Source organism: Schistocerca americana, chromosome 11 (genome assembly GCF_021461395.2).
Source record: "Schistocerca americana isolate TAMUIC-IGC-003095 chromosome 11, iqSchAmer2.1, whole genome shotgun sequence".
Classification (NCBI taxonomy): domain Eukaryota; kingdom Metazoa; phylum Arthropoda; class Insecta; order Orthoptera; family Acrididae; genus Schistocerca; species Schistocerca americana.
In genome coordinates, this window is record NC_060129.1 from 128,490,237 (window position 1) to 128,507,783 (window position 17,547).

The 17,547-nt window shown below is 42.0% G+C and overlaps 1 protein-coding gene across 1 annotated transcript in view; it reads left to right on the forward strand.

The window, feature by feature from the left end:
* LOC124553951 (L-galactose dehydrogenase-like) overlaps positions 1-9,668 on the forward strand; it is a 94,332-nt gene extending 84,664 nt beyond the window's left edge. Inside the window, exons 7-8 of the mRNA XM_047127966.1 lie at positions 4,033-4,205; positions 7,990-9,668. Coding sequence (XP_046983922.1) covers positions 4,033-4,205; positions 7,990-8,098 — 282 coding nt within the window. The 3' untranslated portion in view covers positions 8,099-9,668. The remainder of the gene's footprint in view (positions 1-4,032; positions 4,206-7,989) is intronic.
* The last annotated feature ends 7,879 nt before the right edge of the window (positions 9,669-17,547 follow it).

A 17,547-nucleotide genomic window follows, 5' to 3' on the forward strand; every position in this document is an offset into this window, starting at 1 on the left:
GGTTTATAATTGGTTACTTGTTTAACTAATCTGTCTTCGCCATCCTGTTGATGCATTGTTTCCGTTTCACGTATCTATGTCCTGATTTTTATTTATGCAGTACACATTCAAATGGTTCAAATGGCTCGAAGCACTATGAGACTTAACTACTGAGGTCATCAGTCCCCTAGACTTAGAACTAACTGACCTAAGGACATCACACTCATCCATGCCCAAGGCAGGATTCGAACCTGCGACCGTAGCAGCAGCGCGGCTCCGGACTGAAGCGCCTAGAACCGCTCGGCCACAGCGGCCGGCAATATACATTCGGTCTTTCTATTATAATAGTGTTGTGTATTTGATCTCTTAACTTTCCATAAAAATTGCATTCCAGGTGAGAGTGTTCATCTCTTGTCTTTCTCAGTCTATGTCCAAGATCTGCTTTCATATACGAGATATCTCAATAATTTTATTTTTACATGAAAGCCTGTACCTTAATCTACGCACTGACGCCATTACGGTCTGATTCTTCCTTGTTTACGTTGTGTACTGAGTGTTTAAGATGCCTCCGATAGCCGGCCGTGGTGGCCGAGCGGTTGTAAGCGCTTTAGTCTGGGACCTATGGTTGCAGGTTCGAATCCTGCGTCTGGCATGTATGTGTGTATTGTCCTTAGATTAGTTAGGTTTAAGTAGTTCTAAGTCTAGGGGACTGATGACCTCAGCTGTTAAGTCCCATAGTGCTCAGAGCCATTTGAACCATGCCTCCGATAATCAAGAGTCCCCCCGACTGTGAAGTACGGGCTGTTATAAGATTTCTTAGTGCTAAAGGCATAAAAGCGATCGATATTCATCGTGAGCTCTGTGCAGTTTGCGGAGAAAACATTATGAGTGATGGAATGGTGAGAAAGTGGGTGAGAGCATTTAAAGATGGCCGCACAAATGTGCACGATGAACAACGGAGTGGACGTCCTACGGTCGTTAATGAAAGTTTGGTGCAGGAAGTGGACAGTAAGGTGAGAGAAAACAGACGCTTTACGATTTCCTCCTTGCGGGATGATCTTCCTAATGTTTCTCGTATTGTTTTGTACGGCATTGTGACCGAGCACTCGAATTACCGAAAATTGTGCGCACGTTGGGTACCGAAAATATTGACGGCTGTGCACAAAACCAAACGTTTAGACAGTGCACTGACTTTCCTTGAGCGGTACCACAGCGACGGTGATGATTTCTTAAGCCAAATTGTTACGGGATATGAAATGAGGGTGGCGTACGTCACACCAGAATCAAAGCAACAGTCCATGGAATGGCGACATTCAGATTCACCCAGAAAAGTGAAGTTTAAGCAAACAATTTGCACCCGGAAAATCATGTGCACAGTTTTTTGGGACAGAAAAGGAGTATTGCTTGTGAAATTTCTGCCTCGTAATGAGACAATCTATGCTGCAGCTTACTGTAAGACATTGCACTACCTGCGCCGTTCAGTTCAGAACAAAAGACGTGGCAAATTGAGCAAGGGCATCGTTTTGCTGCAAGACAATGCCCGTCCGCATGTGGCGAATCAGACCAAAGATCTCACCACATCTTTTCGGTGGGAAACTCTAGATCATCCTCCGTACTGCCCCGATCTTGCGCCCAGTGACTGCCATCTGTTCCTGCACTTGAAGAAACACCTTCAAAACATCTTCAAGACGATGACGAAGTCAAATCAGTGGTGATGCAGTGGCTGACAAGTCAGGCGGCAGACTTCTATGAGGAGGGTATTCAAAAGCTGGCACAACGTTATGACAAGTCCTCAATATTGGCGGAAATTATGTAGAAAAGTAGATTAAGGTACAGGCTTTCGTGTAAAAATAAAATTATTGAGATACCTTAGCACGTCTTTTTTTAATTTCAAAACGGCACTTACTTAAGAAACACGCCTTGTATAATAGGCGTAGCCATTAGTTTGTAAGATATTGGCTTTGTATCCTTCCTTTTCTTGTCACCGAGTTCTCTCTGTACCGCATCACGTACCATTTGATACTGATACCATTTATTTCTGACATCGTTGCCATACTTGTACCTGTTACCGCAACCAGACAGTTAGTAATGTGGCTCCTGTCCTTTTGTTTGTCTAGTCCAATGGTTCCCAACAGGTGATCCGCGGACCAACAGGAGTCCGGGAGCTATGCTAGAGGGGTCCGCAAGATGCTATTAGAATAAAAAATGTATTAAAAATATTTCGTATGATAACAGATTTTTTGTTTTGGCCGCTTCCTGCATGAGCAGAGTGTTAGAGAACGCTAACTTCCACGTCTAGCGTCTTCCTAGAGCCAACTGACACTAGCACACTCTAGTGCAAAACTAGAATTAGATAGAGGCAAATAGTTCCGCTGTATGCCGTTAGACTGCGCGCGCTGCCTCTTTGCAGCTGACAACTGACAGTCACTTAACGCAGAAAGTCGCATTTCACACGACAATCGGCCATTGTTAATTTATTGACAGTGCTTTCACAGAACGTGAAAGTTTCAAGTTTGGAACCTAATATTTCAGAAATAATGGACTGAAAGGTCAGATTGATGTCATCTCGTTAAAAACTGAAAATTAAAACTAACTGTATACTAATGGAGTACTCTGTTGTAACTGTATTTTTTCAAGTAAATAATAGCTTGTATGAAATTAGTGTTTTCTTATTTTTCACACATGTCTACTCAATGCAATCGGAAGTGTAGTACACCTGAAAGACCAATACACCCACTTTTAATTTTTTCCTGTCATTTTCAAAAAAATGGCTCTGAGCACTATGGTACTTAACATCTGAGGTCTTCAGTCCCCTAGAACTTAGAACTACTTAAACCTAACTAACCTAAGGACATCACACACATCCATGCCTGAGTCAGGATTAGAACCTGCGACCGTAGCGGTCGCGCGGTTCCAGACTGAAGCGCCTAGAACCGCTCGGCCACAGAGGCCGGACCCGTCATTTTCAGTTCGTACTAAATTTTTTTTAAAGGAGTTTATTATACTAAACTCCCAGATTTGAAGACAAAGATTTTGAGCAATAATCAAGAATTTAACAATAACAATGATGGCAAGAAGAGAATAGAAGCTTTCGAAATGTGGTGCTACAGAAGAATGCTTAAGATTAGATGGGTAGATCACTTAACTAATGAGGAGGTATTGAACAGAATTGGGGAGAAGAGGAGTTTGTGGCACAACTTGACAAGAAGAAGGGACCGGTTGGTAGGACATGTTCTGAGGCATCAAGGGATCACCAATTTAGTACTGGAGGGCAGCGTGGAGGGTAAAAATCGTAGAGGAAGACCAAGAGATGAATACACTAAGGAGATTCAGAAGGATGTAGGTTGCAGTAGATACTGGGAGATGATGAAGCTTGCACAGGATAGAGTAGAATGGAGAGATGCATCAAACCAGTCTCAGGACTGAAGACGACAACAACAACAACAATAGCTAAATTGAAAAAGTTTTAAGCTCAATATTTTTTCAACAATGAACATGTCAACGTTTTTTCTAAGTAACAAAAATAGAAAACGTACAAAAAGACTCTTAATTTGGCTTTTTTAGGTACTTGATACTGTGATATGATAAGGAACTAGTCATGCTCTATGAGGGGGAATCGAGAAAATTTTGTTGGGAACCCCTAGTCTAGTCAGTCCACCTAACTTTCACAATCCTTCTATAGCACCACGTCTCAACACTTCAATTCTCTCCTTTTCCCGGTGCTCTATGAGGTGGTCCTCGAGAAAAATTTGTTGGGAACCCCTAGTCAGTCCACCTAACCTTCACAATCCTTCTATAGCACCACGTCTCAGCACTTCAATTCTCTCGTTTTCCCGGTGCTCTATGAGGGGGTCCTCGAGCAAAATTTGTTGGGAACCCCTAGTCTAGTCAGTCCACCTAACTTTCACAATCCTTCTATAGCGCCACGTCTCAGCACTTCGATTCTCTCCTTTTCCTTGTTTCCCTACATCCCACGGAATGTTACTGACGTAATGTAATGGCGCCTCTGAACATAGCCCAGTCCAGTCCACCTCTGGCGCTTTTTGTTCCCAGAGCCAGGGTGTGGAGCTGGGTAAGCTCGCTGTATACCACGCGCTGACGCGCGAGGGCCAGGCGATGCACCTCGTAGGGGCCAACTGCAGGGAGGTGCTGCGCTTGAACCTGAGGACGCTGCGAGAGGGACTCACCGAGGCCGAGCGGCAGGTGCTGAAGCACGTCAAGGACAGGTGAGGCGAGGGTTCGGCCCGCGACTGAGCCTCTGGTACTTGGTACGTTACACTGCTGGCTAGTAAAACTGCAACACCGTACACACTGAAGAGCCAAAGAACTGGCACGCCTGCCTAATATCCTGTAGGGCCCCAGCGAGCACGCGGAACTGCCGCAGTATAACGTGGCATGGACTCCAGTAATGTCTGTAGTACACTACTGGCCATTAAAATTGCTACGCCAAGAAGAAATTCAGATGATAAACGGGTATTCTTTGGATAAAAATATTATACTAGAACTGACATGTGATTACATTTTCACGCAATTTGGGTGCATAGATGCTGAGAAATCAGTACCCAGAACAACCTCCTCTGGCCGTAATAACGGCCTTGATACGTATGCGCATTGAGTCAAACAGAGCTCGGATGGAGTGTACAGGTACAGCTGCCCATGCAGCTTCAACACGATGCCACAGTTCATCAAGAGTAGTGACTGGCGTATTGTGACTAGCCAGTTGCTCGGCCACCATTGACCAGACGTTTTCTGTTGGTGAGAGATCTGCAGAATGTGCTGTCCAGGGCAGCAGTCGAACATTTTCTGTATCCAGAAACGCCCGTACAGATCCTGCAACGTGCAGTCGTGCATAATCCTGCTGAAATGTAGGGTTTCACAGGCATCGAATGGAGGGTGGAGCCACGGGTCGTAACACATCTGAAATGTAACGTCCACTGTTCAAAGTGCCAATGCGAACAAGAGGTGACCGAGACGTGTAACCGATGGCACCCCATACCATCACGCTGGGTGATACGCCAGTATGGCGATGACGAATACATGCTTCCAATGTGCGTTCATCGCGATATCTCCAAACACGGATGCGACCATCGTGATGCTGTAAACAGAACCTGGATTCAGCCGAAAAAATGACGTTTTGCCATTCGTGCACCCAGGTTTGTAGTCGAGTACACCATCGCAAGCGCTCCTGTCTGTGATGCAGTGTCAAGGGTAACCGCAGCCACGGTCTCCGAGGTGATGGTCCGTGCTGTTAAAAACGTCGTCGAACTGTTCGTACAGATGGTTGGTGTCTTGCAAACGTCCCCATATGTTGATTCAGGGATCGAGACGTGGCTGCACGATCCGTTAGAGCCATGCGGATAAGATGCCTGTCATCTCGACTGCCAGTGATACGAGGCCATTGGGATCCAGCTCGGCGTTCCGTATTACGCTCCTGAACCCACCGATTCCATATTCTGCTAACAGTCATTGGATCTTGACCAACGCGAGCAGGAATGTCGCAAATACGATAAACCGCAATCGCGATAGGCTACAATCCGACCTTTATCAAAGACAGAAACGTGATGGTACGAATTTCTCCTCCTTACACGATGCTTCACAACAACGTTTCACCAGGCAACGCAGGTCAACTGCTGTTTATGTATGAGAAATCGGTTGGAAACTTTCCTCATGTCAGCGCGTTGTAGGTGTCGCCACCGGCGCCAACCTTGTGTGAATGCTCTGAAAAGCTAATCATGTGCACATCACAGCATCTTCTTCCTGTCGGTTAATTTTCGCGCCTGTAGCACGTCATCTTCGTGGTGTAGCAATTTCAATGGCCAGTAGTGTAGTTATGGAGCGAATTGACACCAGGGCTGTCCATAAATCCGTGAGATTACGAGGGCGCGGAGGTCTCTTCTGAACAGTACGTTGCAAGGCATCCCAAATATGCTCAGTAATGTTCATGTCTGGGGTGTTTGGTGGACAGCGAAAGTGTTTAAACTCAGAAGAGTGTTCCTGGAGGCATTCTGTAGCAATTCTGCACGTATAGGGAGTCGCATTGTCGTTTTGAAACTGCCCAAGTCCGTCGGATTGCACAGTGGACATGAGTAGATGCATGTAATCAGACAGGCTGCTTACGTACGTGTCACCTGTTCAAATGGCTCTGAGCACTGTGGGACTTATAACATGTGAGGTCATCAGTCCCCTAGAACTTAGAACTACTTAAACCTAACTTACCTAAGGACATGACACACATCCACTTGTAGAAGAAGCAGGACACCTTTCTTTTGCAGTCCTGGACATTTCCTCTCTTCATCACGGGCTTGGCTTTTTTCTCAGTTGCAGCTCAATATGAAAGGCTGTTGATGATGTGTTCATAAAAAAAAATATCCCAGATAACTGGAATGGGTTCACTCCAGAAGATGATCGACATGAAACATGATGTTATCAGCCGATGGCTGCGTTTGTAATTCAGGGTGTTTCGATTGCATGCTTTGACGCTTAGCTGCTGGCTTAAAATGATGTATCCAGTTTTTGTAGCAGGTGAAAATTCTGTTCAATAGTGCCATCACCTTCGTTACTGCAAAGTATTTCTGAACTTGCCTCAGAGGCAAAGTGTGTGTCTCTTGTGATGAACGGTAAGCTCTCTGGGAACCGACCATGCAAAAGTCTTCTTCTTCTGTGTGGTGTAGTATATAAATAATGTCGTGTGACTAGGGCCTCCCGTCGAGTAGACCATTCGCCGGGTGCAAGTCTTTCGATTTGACGCCACTTCGGCGACTTGCGTGTCGATGGGGATGAAATGATGATGATTAAGACAACACAACACCCAGTCCCTGAGTGGAGAAAATCTCCGACCCAGCCTGGAATCGAACCGGGCCCTTAGGATTGACATTGTGTCGCGCTGAGCACTCAGCTACCGGGGGTGGACTGTGGTGCAGTGAGCTGTACCGACACTAACTCGCGTTTTTCGGCTGATTTTTTAACTGTGAGTTGTCGGTCGTCTTGGATAAGTGGATCAGACAGTAAGAGCTGGCAGTGCTGAGTCGGACGCTGGTGTCACACGCCCTGAGCTGTGGAGTTGGTCGCACGTTCGAGGCCTCGTTTGAATTTTGCCACCCACGCGTAAATACTCGGACGGTTCAGACAACTACTACCGTACTGTTTGTTCATCCGAGAGCGTATTTACGTTGGCTGTACACTTTTACAAATCCTTCACATCAAACATCTTTGCATGAATGTACGCAGCAGGAGGTAAAATTATTGCTTTCAGGGTTCCATGCCTCAGTCTCTAGAATTGGAACCCCGACATAATGGCTTTGCTGTCTGGCTGTCTATCTCTCTCTGTCTATCTGTATCTCCCCGCAATAGAAACGGTCGAATATTGGGAATAGTTCGTGTAGTCGGAAATTTTTGTACAGTGCGTTTCTCCTCAATAGTCCTGAAACTACTGCCTCTAGCGAAAACATAACCCAGTACAAAATTTAACTATATTAAATTTCCTACAAAAATGTGTTGTTCATTTCTTTCTGTAGCAGTAATAGTTCACACATAGCGGACTGTAGAATATGAAAAATCGCACCTGGTTTTTGAAGGGTAGGTCATTCGTTTGTTGAGCCTATGTAACTTCGTACCAGGGTACGACTTAAACTATCGTCTACTTAGAGTTGTCAGAATAACTTGTAATCTGTATTATAACATTTACATAGTTGAGATGACAGTAGGGGCACATCGGTAGGGGCACCTGAATCAATCTATTCGGAGAACATGGATTGCATGACTCTTACCTGCCCTGTGTTGCTGCACGAAACTGCTAATCAATTGCAGCTCCAAGCGTGTAGTGCACTTCATGCCAGCCTGGTGTTTGTTGCAGGTCGACGTCAGGATTCTGCAGTACTAATAACCAGCAGTGTACTTACAGCCAGTTGGGACTTTCTTTTGAGATGCGGCACGTATACACGTGTACCAATATTATCACACATGTCACGTTCGAGTAATGGGTGGAGCCATAGTGAGTGATGTCTGTTTCAGGTTCTTTGCTGATTTGAAGGTGAGGCACTGGGAAGGCAAGGAATTACGAGAGAGGGAAGCAATACTGAAAGAGTTGGCGGAAAAGGAAAAACTAGAAGGCAAGTCCTGATGAAAACGCCAGCGCACCACGAAGATGCGGACAATGGGTCATTTGGGTTGGTAATCGTACTGATGGTACAGTGCACATCCAATGTAGGTACGCTTTGTGCCATGCTTTTCGTCTGCTTAGTAATTACTTGTAATGGCAAAAAAGGGTTCTGTATCTGAGAGAAGAATCTGAAGCAAAGCAAATCAGCCAACTGCGTGTTCAATGATAAATGGCTTCAAACACCATTAATGGTAAACAGCGTTTTGTAATTCTAAATAATATCCACTCCACAATAAATGTTAACGTTAAAAGCAATATTATTACTTGGGAAATACGTCCTGGAGTTTCTTACGGTTGATGTCAGACACATACTGTCACTCATGACCGTATTCATTTTCCTGGTCTACTGAAACCTGATCATGGCAGCAGGACCTTGCTAAGGTTTGATTTATTACGAGTCTACATTTAACAGTTAATCAAAGAACTGTATATGGCCACGACACCAACAACTCCATGGTTTGTTATTTTTCCAGTGTTATTAAGCCTGTACATTTTACGAATCTACTGATGGCTGTTCACACACTTAAACACAAAAAATGAGCTGCTTATTAAGTTGCTAGGCAACTGCGCTAACTTTTGTGCTCAACAGGAACGATACTGATATTACTTTCAAACTGACAGTATCATTCTTGTAGTACGTATGCTCAGGAACTGTCCTTTCTTTCCTTTTCTACAACTATTTTTGGGGGAACATTAATTCTTGAAGAAAGGAAAATAGCTCTCTACAATTTGATTACTTTATACATTTTTTGAAAATGGATAGACCAGTAAGATATCACAAATTTTTGAGATGTAGAGCTTTTTGTAACAGTGTGTATACATTATATTTACAACTTACAAGAAAAGTTCAGATTACTTCTTGTTTAGTATCAAAAATAAACCATTTTTTTCTAGTGAATCGATCTCAAAAATTTCATTTCAAATGTACTGAAATCTGTTGTTTATATTTGAATCTCTATACAAACACTTTCATGTAAACTACATACATAATTATTATTGGTAAAAATAGTGCTTCAAAACATCTGTAACTCTGATGTGGAAAACTCTTCTGAACAGGTACAGAATTTATGACAATTATTTTGAATAGCAATATCAAGAAAATGTGTTACTGAATTTATAGTAATAAAGAGGCTGGTAACAGTGTTGATAGATTTGTGGTGATATCACTAGCCTTTACCACTGCTGTGCTTTACTAATAAATGTTTATGTGTGGATAGCCAATTTGGTGTTTAGCCAACTCAGTTCATTTTAAACTTAAAACAATGTTTACACATCTGTATCACAACAAATTTGACTGACAGTTCTTCTCTCTTAGATTTGGCTTAGTTTTTTTATGTCAGATTTAATTTTGGGTAAAACCTTATATTCTCTTGATAAATGCTTATGAACTGTTTGAAATGAGGATATAGCAAACTGTAACAAATATTAAAGTCATGATTTTTATGTACCAATATTGTATATACTACATAACTTAAGTTTGGATTACTTTTTTCTGAAATGAATGAAAATAAATTACTTCTACAAAGGTGAATCTACTCCAAGTCTTTTGTTTAAAATAAAGTTGATCTTAGGTTGTGTATGACTTTCCTATCTAGCTGCCACTATTAAGTTTAGTATAAAAAAGAATTACCCTCACAACATGACCAACAAGAATCTTTTAAGTATATTATTAATCAGTGAAATATCAGATTTTTTATTTCCATTTAATTTAACTGATTTAACAATGACCACCAAGCAATGTAGTCTTGAAACTAATTTTTAAAATCTTTCGTTTTTATTTTACACACAGCGCTTTTCTCATACAATATTACAGTGCAAAAAATATCTTCTGGTGCATTAATTTGTTCTTTATAGTTCTAATAATGTAAAACAAAAAATGCTATGGCATTTGTTTTTTAAATAAGGAAAGGTATAGATAAAAAAATACAGTCATTAAGGCTATCAAGACAAAAGTATTGACTACAGCCTTGAAAGAAATGTTGACACAACCATAGGCTGTTAAACTTTATGCATTTCTCCACAGAACTAATACATGCTGCTGCAACAATTACAGCAATATTTATGGTGATGCAATGCTAAAAATAAACGAATATTGATCATATCGTAGTCTACAAGTGTGTAATGCATTAGACACTAGTAAAAAGGAATGACAGTTAATTCTCACTGTATTTAGATGTGGACAGACATATTGTATACTTAGGGACACATTTAATAAAAAAAAAAAAAAAACAGAAATGACCTCATTCCTGATACACCATTTTCATCAGTTTGAGGTGGCATTTTTTCATCTTGTTTATGAGCTGCGATGAAGAAATGTTGATATGTTGTTTATTAACTGAAATTCTTTACTTAAACTTTGCAATTTAAGACACACTGGTAACAAATGTATGTTCTAATCCTAAAATATATAGTTCCCTGATATAACCACAGTTTTTGCACAATGCATCCTGCAACTGCAACACAGAAAGAATTCAGTGCTATGATTAATACAGATTTGATTAAATACAGGGAATGCAGCCTGTGAAATAACTAGTAAGTTCTCTTTTGTTGGACTTTGCTTCTTCGGCGTTAGCAGTTCATATTTCCAATATTATAACTTTTTCTGTACTAAATTATTTTTTTAAAATTTTATAATGAAATTAGATCCACAAAATCTCTTCCATCAAGAAAAGTCTTTTCTTTCACAGTTCATGAATATAACAGCCATTGATTATAATACACCGAAAAAGTCATTGTATCAGTCAAACACTTTCTCTTAAACAAAAACTAGTAGATCAAAATATTGAAAGTGCACTATAATAATACATGCTACGAGACCATAGAAAAACTGAAGTAGAAGCAAAAAACTTACAGTTTTCATAGTGCTAATTTCATAGATCAGGTTTGACTGGAAGTTAAACTCAAGTGTGGCAGGGAGCCTTATTTATAATACTGTGAGACAATTATATTTGAAATTTGTTGCAATGCTTCATTATTTATACGATATTTTTCTTTCTTTTTACCATCCATTATCATTGCAATCTGCAATCAGTGAAATAAATTAACATATAGTCCACTTTTTCTTGTTAACAGTTGTCTGAAACATTAAGGCTTTAGTAGATAAGAACGAAAAGTTTTGGGCAATTAGCATGTTACACTACCAAATCTGGCGAAAAATAGCATGAAACAAATTTTCATTGTAACTTGCTCATTGTATTATAATGATGAGAGGTAAACATTGGTACTAAGTCTCAAAGAATACTTGTGAAATGTAATTATTTATGTAGGGTGTGTGTTCTAGCATGCTTCTGGAATGCCTGGAGAAATTTCAGTATGTGAGAGACATATGACTAAGGAGAGAACTGGTGTGGTGGTAAGATACTCCTAGCAATTGTGGTGGCACAAATCTAGAACACATAAAAATAATAAAAAAACGAATATAGTAGTCTCAATCCAAAGTATTCTGTTATTAGGCCGATTCTTGACAGTCGTGATGACATTTGACTAATAGGAGTCGTAGTGAGAGTTGAGGAAGGGAAGGGGATGACATGTGTAGTGTGGGCTGTTTGGATGTGGAGTAAATTCAACACATTACACCCAATCTGGAAATGCACTGGGATAACCATCCTCCTTGCATTTCTACATGAGGTGTGAAAGTGATGACTTGGAAGATTATTGGAAATATTTGTACAACCTACCATGGATTCTGGGGTCGTTGGCTAATGGGTGACAGTCCTGATAACATTTCAGCCCTACTGGTTGGGTGTGGAGAAGGAACAGGGTCACTTAAAAATATGTAACTGGGCAACAATGAATAATCAACTAAGAACTGGTTGCTGGCAGATCATTTCGGAATTTCATTTCTCATCCATTACCATAGTTTCAACGCGCCAGAAGGTAGTTCAAATGGTTCAAATGGCTCTGAGAACTATGGGACTTAACTTCTGAGGTTATCAGTCCCCTAGAACTTAGAACTACTTAAACCTAACTAACCTAAGGACATCACACACATCCATGCCCGAGGCAGGATTCGAAACTGCGATTGTAGTGGTCGCGCAGTTCCGGATTCTAGCGCCTACAAGCGCTCGGCCACCCTGGCCGGCGCCAGAAGGTAGTGTTGCATATGTTTTACGAAATGAACACAAGTCAAGTTCTGCTGGGAGCAGAATCTTCACAAACTGGGGGAAGCAACAGAAGTGAAGCTTCAGACGTCTCAAAGGCTTCAGACTATATGAGTCATGAAATTCTTCTAGATAAGCTTAAGTATTGTGGTATGAATGGGACAGTGCACAAATTGTTTAATTCATATTTAACTGGAAGAATGCAGAAAGTTAGAATTAACAGTACAGACAGTCTTCAAAAATCAGCAGAGTGCGCTAACTGGGGACATATCAAGAATGGTGTCCCACAGGGTTAGTCTTGGGTCCCTTATTGTTCTTAATATACATTAATGAGTTGCCATCTATATTCATGAAGGTGAAAATTTAGTTCTTTTGTTGATGATACAAATATAGTAATCACACCCAACAAGCAAGAATCAGCTAAGAAAATTGTAAATAATGTATTTCAGAAAATTGTTAAATGGTTATCTGCAAAGGGACTCTCACTAAATTCTGGGGAAACACAGTTTATACAATTCTGTATAGTAAATGGCATAACATCATTGATAAATATAGACTATGAACAGAAGTCTGTTGCTAAGACAGAATATTCAAAATTTCTGGGTGTGTGCATTGATGAGAAATTGAAGTAGAGGAAATACATTGATGATCTATTGAAACAGTTAGGTTCAGCTACTTATGCTATTAAAGTTATTGCAAATTTTGGTGAGAAACATATCAGTAAATTAGCCTACTATGCCTATTTTCATTCACTGCTTTCATATGGCATCATATTTTGGGGCAATTCGTCATTAAGAGAGAAAGTATTCATTGCACAAAAGCATGTAATCAGAATAATAGCTGGAGCCCACCCAAGATCACCTCGCAGACATTTACTTAAGGAGCTCAGGATATTCACAGTACCTTCGCATTACATATATTCACTTACGAAATTTGTCATTAATAAGACATCTCAGTTAAAAAATAACAGTAAAGTGCATAGCTACAACACTAGAAAAAAGGATCATCTTCTGGATTAAATATCAGTTTGGCACGGAAAGGGGTGAATTATGCTGCCATAAAAATCTTTGGTCATTTGCCAAATAGCATTAAAAGTCTTACAGATAGCCAAACAACTTTTAAAAGCAAATTAAAAGAATTTCTGAATGAGAACTCCTTCTACTAAGTAAATGAAGTTTTAGATATGAAGTAGTGACTGTAAAAAAATTAATTAATTATTTTGTGTAAGGATAATTTATGTAAAAGTGACACTTTCCACATCATTACGAACAGTCGTATTCATGATCTATGGATTAATGTATGTATGTACAATATGTGAGCAAAAGTATCCATACACCCCCAAAAATGTACGTTGTTCATATTAAGTGCATTGCGCTGCCACCTATTGCCAGGTACTCCATATCAGCGACCTCGGTAGTCATTAGACACCGTGAGAGCAGAATGGGGCGTTCCAAAGAACTCACGGACTTCGAACGCGGCCAGCTGATTGGGTGTGACTTATGTTGTATGTCTGTATGCGAGATTTCCACACTCCTAAACATCCCTAGGTCCGCTGTTTCTGACGCGATAGTGAAGTGGAAATGTGAAGGGACACGTACAGCACAAAAGAGTACAGGCCGACATCGTCTGCTGAATGACAGAGACCACAGACAGTTGCGTAATGGGCAGACATCTATCGAGACCATCACTCACGAATTCCAAACTGCATCAGGATCCACTGCAAGTACTATGGCAGTTAGGCGGGTAAAGAGAAAGCTTGGATTTCATGGTCGAGCGGCTGCTCATATGCCACACATGACGCCAGTAAATGCCAAACGACGCCTCGCTTGATTCAAGGAGATTAAACACTGGACGATCGAACAGTGGAAAAACGTTGTGGTGGAGTGACGAATCACGGTACGCAATGTGGCGATCCGATGGCAGGGTGTGGGTATGGTAAATGCCCGGTGAACTTCATCTGCCAGCGTGTGTAGTGCCAACAGTAAAATTCGGAGCCGGTGGTGTTATGGTGTGGTCGTGTTTTTCACGGAGGGGGCTTGCACCCCTTGTTTTGTGTGGCACTATCACAGCACAGCACCTTCTTGCTTCCCACTGCTGAAGAGCAATTCTGGGATGGCGATCGCATCTTTCAGCATGATCAGGCACCTGTTCGTTAGGCACGGCCTGTGGCGGATAGGTTACCTGACAATAACATTCCTGTAATGGACTGGCCTGCACAGAGTTCTGACCTGAATCCTACAGAACACCTTTCGGGTGCTTTGGAACGCCGACTTCGTGCCAGGCCTCACTGACCGGCATCCGATACCTCTCCTCAGTGCAGCACTGCGTGAAGGATGGGCTACCATTCCCCAAGAAACCTTCCAGCACCTGACTGAACGTATGCCTGCGAGAGTGGCGTCTGTCATCAAGGCTAAGGGTGGGCCAACACCATATTGAATTCCAGCATTACCGATGGAGGGCGCCACAAACTTGTAAGATATTTTCCATCTGGCGTCTGGATATTTTTAATCACATAGTGTATGCATGACGACAACCGGAATGTGGACACGGGTCTCGAAGAGCTGTGTGGTGTGCACAGTGATACGGGCGCACGAGTCGGTGGGTTGGCCTCTGGCCAGCTCCACAGCAGGGGCGGCCGCACCGGTTATGGATGCAGAGGCAGAAGTCAGGGCCCCCGACAAAGCTCCAAGAGCGCAGGTGGCTGACGATTCGGCTGCTCCCGTGTAAACGTGGAGTCAGGTGATTCCTTGTGTAGCAAGCGTGAGGATATATGGACTCGTGTGCGTTGTTGACGTTTTCTCTTCGAGAGCATTGTCGTGGGTGGCCCTTCGAGAGTATCCCAGCGGCGACAGCTGGCGGGGTAGTCCACTGCAGCGTGTCTAAGGCTGTGGGCAGACTGGTTCCGACATCGGTGTATTCTTCCGACGACCGACATCCGGAGATGGCCGATCTTTTCAAATCAGTACGCCCCAAGGCGCGCGGTCACACCGCAGACGATCTTATCTCCCGAACGTACAGGCTTCGGACTACAATCGGTGGAATTCAAATTCGTTTGTTTCCTTCGGTCGAATCGACCGACGTCCCCGCACACGAAATATGCGCCGTGAGAAACTGATCAGTTTAGTCCAAGAAAGAGTTTGTGGCAAACTGAGGATGAAAATATTACAATCGGGAAATATGGGAATCTGTGGACTAAAATCGCAGGTTTATTCGAAACCTCAGATAAGCAAAATCTTTATTGGAAATTTTAGGCACAGCTTATAACATCAAAAATTGATTTGTTCAAATGAAGAGGGTGGCGTATTTCATATGCTTATAGCTACTATACCGGGCCTTATTGCGGTAGTTTGCCATCAGTTGTGCAGACTAAACTACACACCATCCGAACAGGCCTTGGAAGGCCCAAAGATACCGACTGGCCGCCGTGTCATTCTCAGCCCACAAGCATCGCTGGATGCGGATATGGCGGGGCATGTGGTCAGCACACCGCTCTCCCGGCCGTATGTCAGTTTCAGAGACCGGAGCCGCTACTTCTCAGCCAAGTAGCTCCTCAGTTTGCCTCACCAGGGCTGAGTGCACCCCGCTTGCCAACAGCGCTGGGCAGACCGGATGGTCACCCATCTGAGTGTTAGTTGTGAAGGCATTGCTAATAACGCATATAAATTTTTTTCGTGATTTTCTTTAGATTTCTATTCTTTTTCTTTTGTTCAAATAGGCATTTCTAATTGTGATTATGTAACATTCTACTGTGGTTTTTAAATGTAAAGATGTAACTGTGATTATTTCGTGCCGGCCGGTGTGGCCGCGCGGTTAAAGGCGCTTCAGTCTGGAGCCGCACGACCGCTACGGTCGCAGGTTCGAATCCTGCCTCGGGCATGGATGTGTGTGATGTCCTTAGGTTAGTTAGGTTTAATTAGTTCTAAGTTCTAGGGGACTTATGACCACAGCAGTTTGAAACACGTATGTAACGCAGCAGCGATGGCGAGGCATTGTAGCATCTGTGACCAGAGAGTATGCGCTTGACCGCGCGAGTGTTGCGAGCGGTTCTCAGTCAGTAGTAGTCTTTGCGAGTTAGTTGTCGCTATGCAGAGTAGCAGTCAGTCAGTCGTTGCGAGTCTGTAGCTCTGTCTAGTTGAGAGCAGTACTCAGTCTGTAGTCGTCATGCAGAGCGGTCGGTCAGTAGTAGCAGCCCAGTGCGGTTGTGTGATGTAGGCGGTCGGCAACAATGGTCAAGATGAGGAATAAGGTATACTGTTAATTAATATAATCATTAGATAATGAAAAATTTTATTTATTGTAATTATTCTCCAACAAGTCTCCCAATAATAATTTTTTTTATTTCAAAAGCATTTTCTCAAAAATTTAATTTTTTATTGAACTCAAGATTTCGTTGCACTTCCCATTTCATTCCACTTCTTTTGAAGAAAAACTCCACTAAAATCACAAAAAAAGAGAATATTATTATTTGCAATGCAGTTCCTCCAAGCGGTGCGCAACAACAAGAGCAGATATGTGACATCCATTTATTCTGAGGTAAGACTTTAATTCTGATTGTTTTACACAGGGCCAAAGACCGATATTTCGGTTTAATTGAATTTTTTTTGTCACTGAATGGACTTTAATTTTTTGAAGGATTTATATTTGAGTCAGATTGCGAATTTCACATTTTTTGTTGCCATTGTCAGTACATTTCATTGTGGGCAGGTTACGCATAGAGCCATGTCCATCAGCATTTCTAATTAGTATCGTCCTTTTTTTTCTTTTAAAATTTTTGTAGGGAGGTTACACTTGGCTCCCCATTTCTATTAAGTATTGTCAATTTATTTTCTTTTAAAAATTGCGGTGGGGAGGTTACACTTGGCGACCCTGCCAGGATCGTATTTCGTTGAGAGTCTTTTGAGCAACAGTCAGATATCTGCTCTTATTTGCTTAAGTATAATTAGGATTTGGCGCTACGCTTTTATTAATCTTGTGACTTTCTCTCTACAGGTCAACGGCAATTTGTTGCTTTGTTGTATTTGTGTGTTGCTTTTGCATTGTGCTCATTTGTTTTGTGAAAAATTTTGACTATTGTAAAAATGCCGTGAAAGACTGTGAATAGTGTATCGCGAAGTATTGTGAATGAAATTACCGACTTAAACAACGTGACCGATAGTAATTGTGATACGCAACGTAATGATGACAATCCTGCGTTCACTAACAATCAGTGCATTCCAACCACTAAAGATGACTTTCACCTTAATGATGAACAAACGAACTCAATTGTCTCGTCTGTTAACTTGACGACAATTGATGACGCAGAATGCTCTA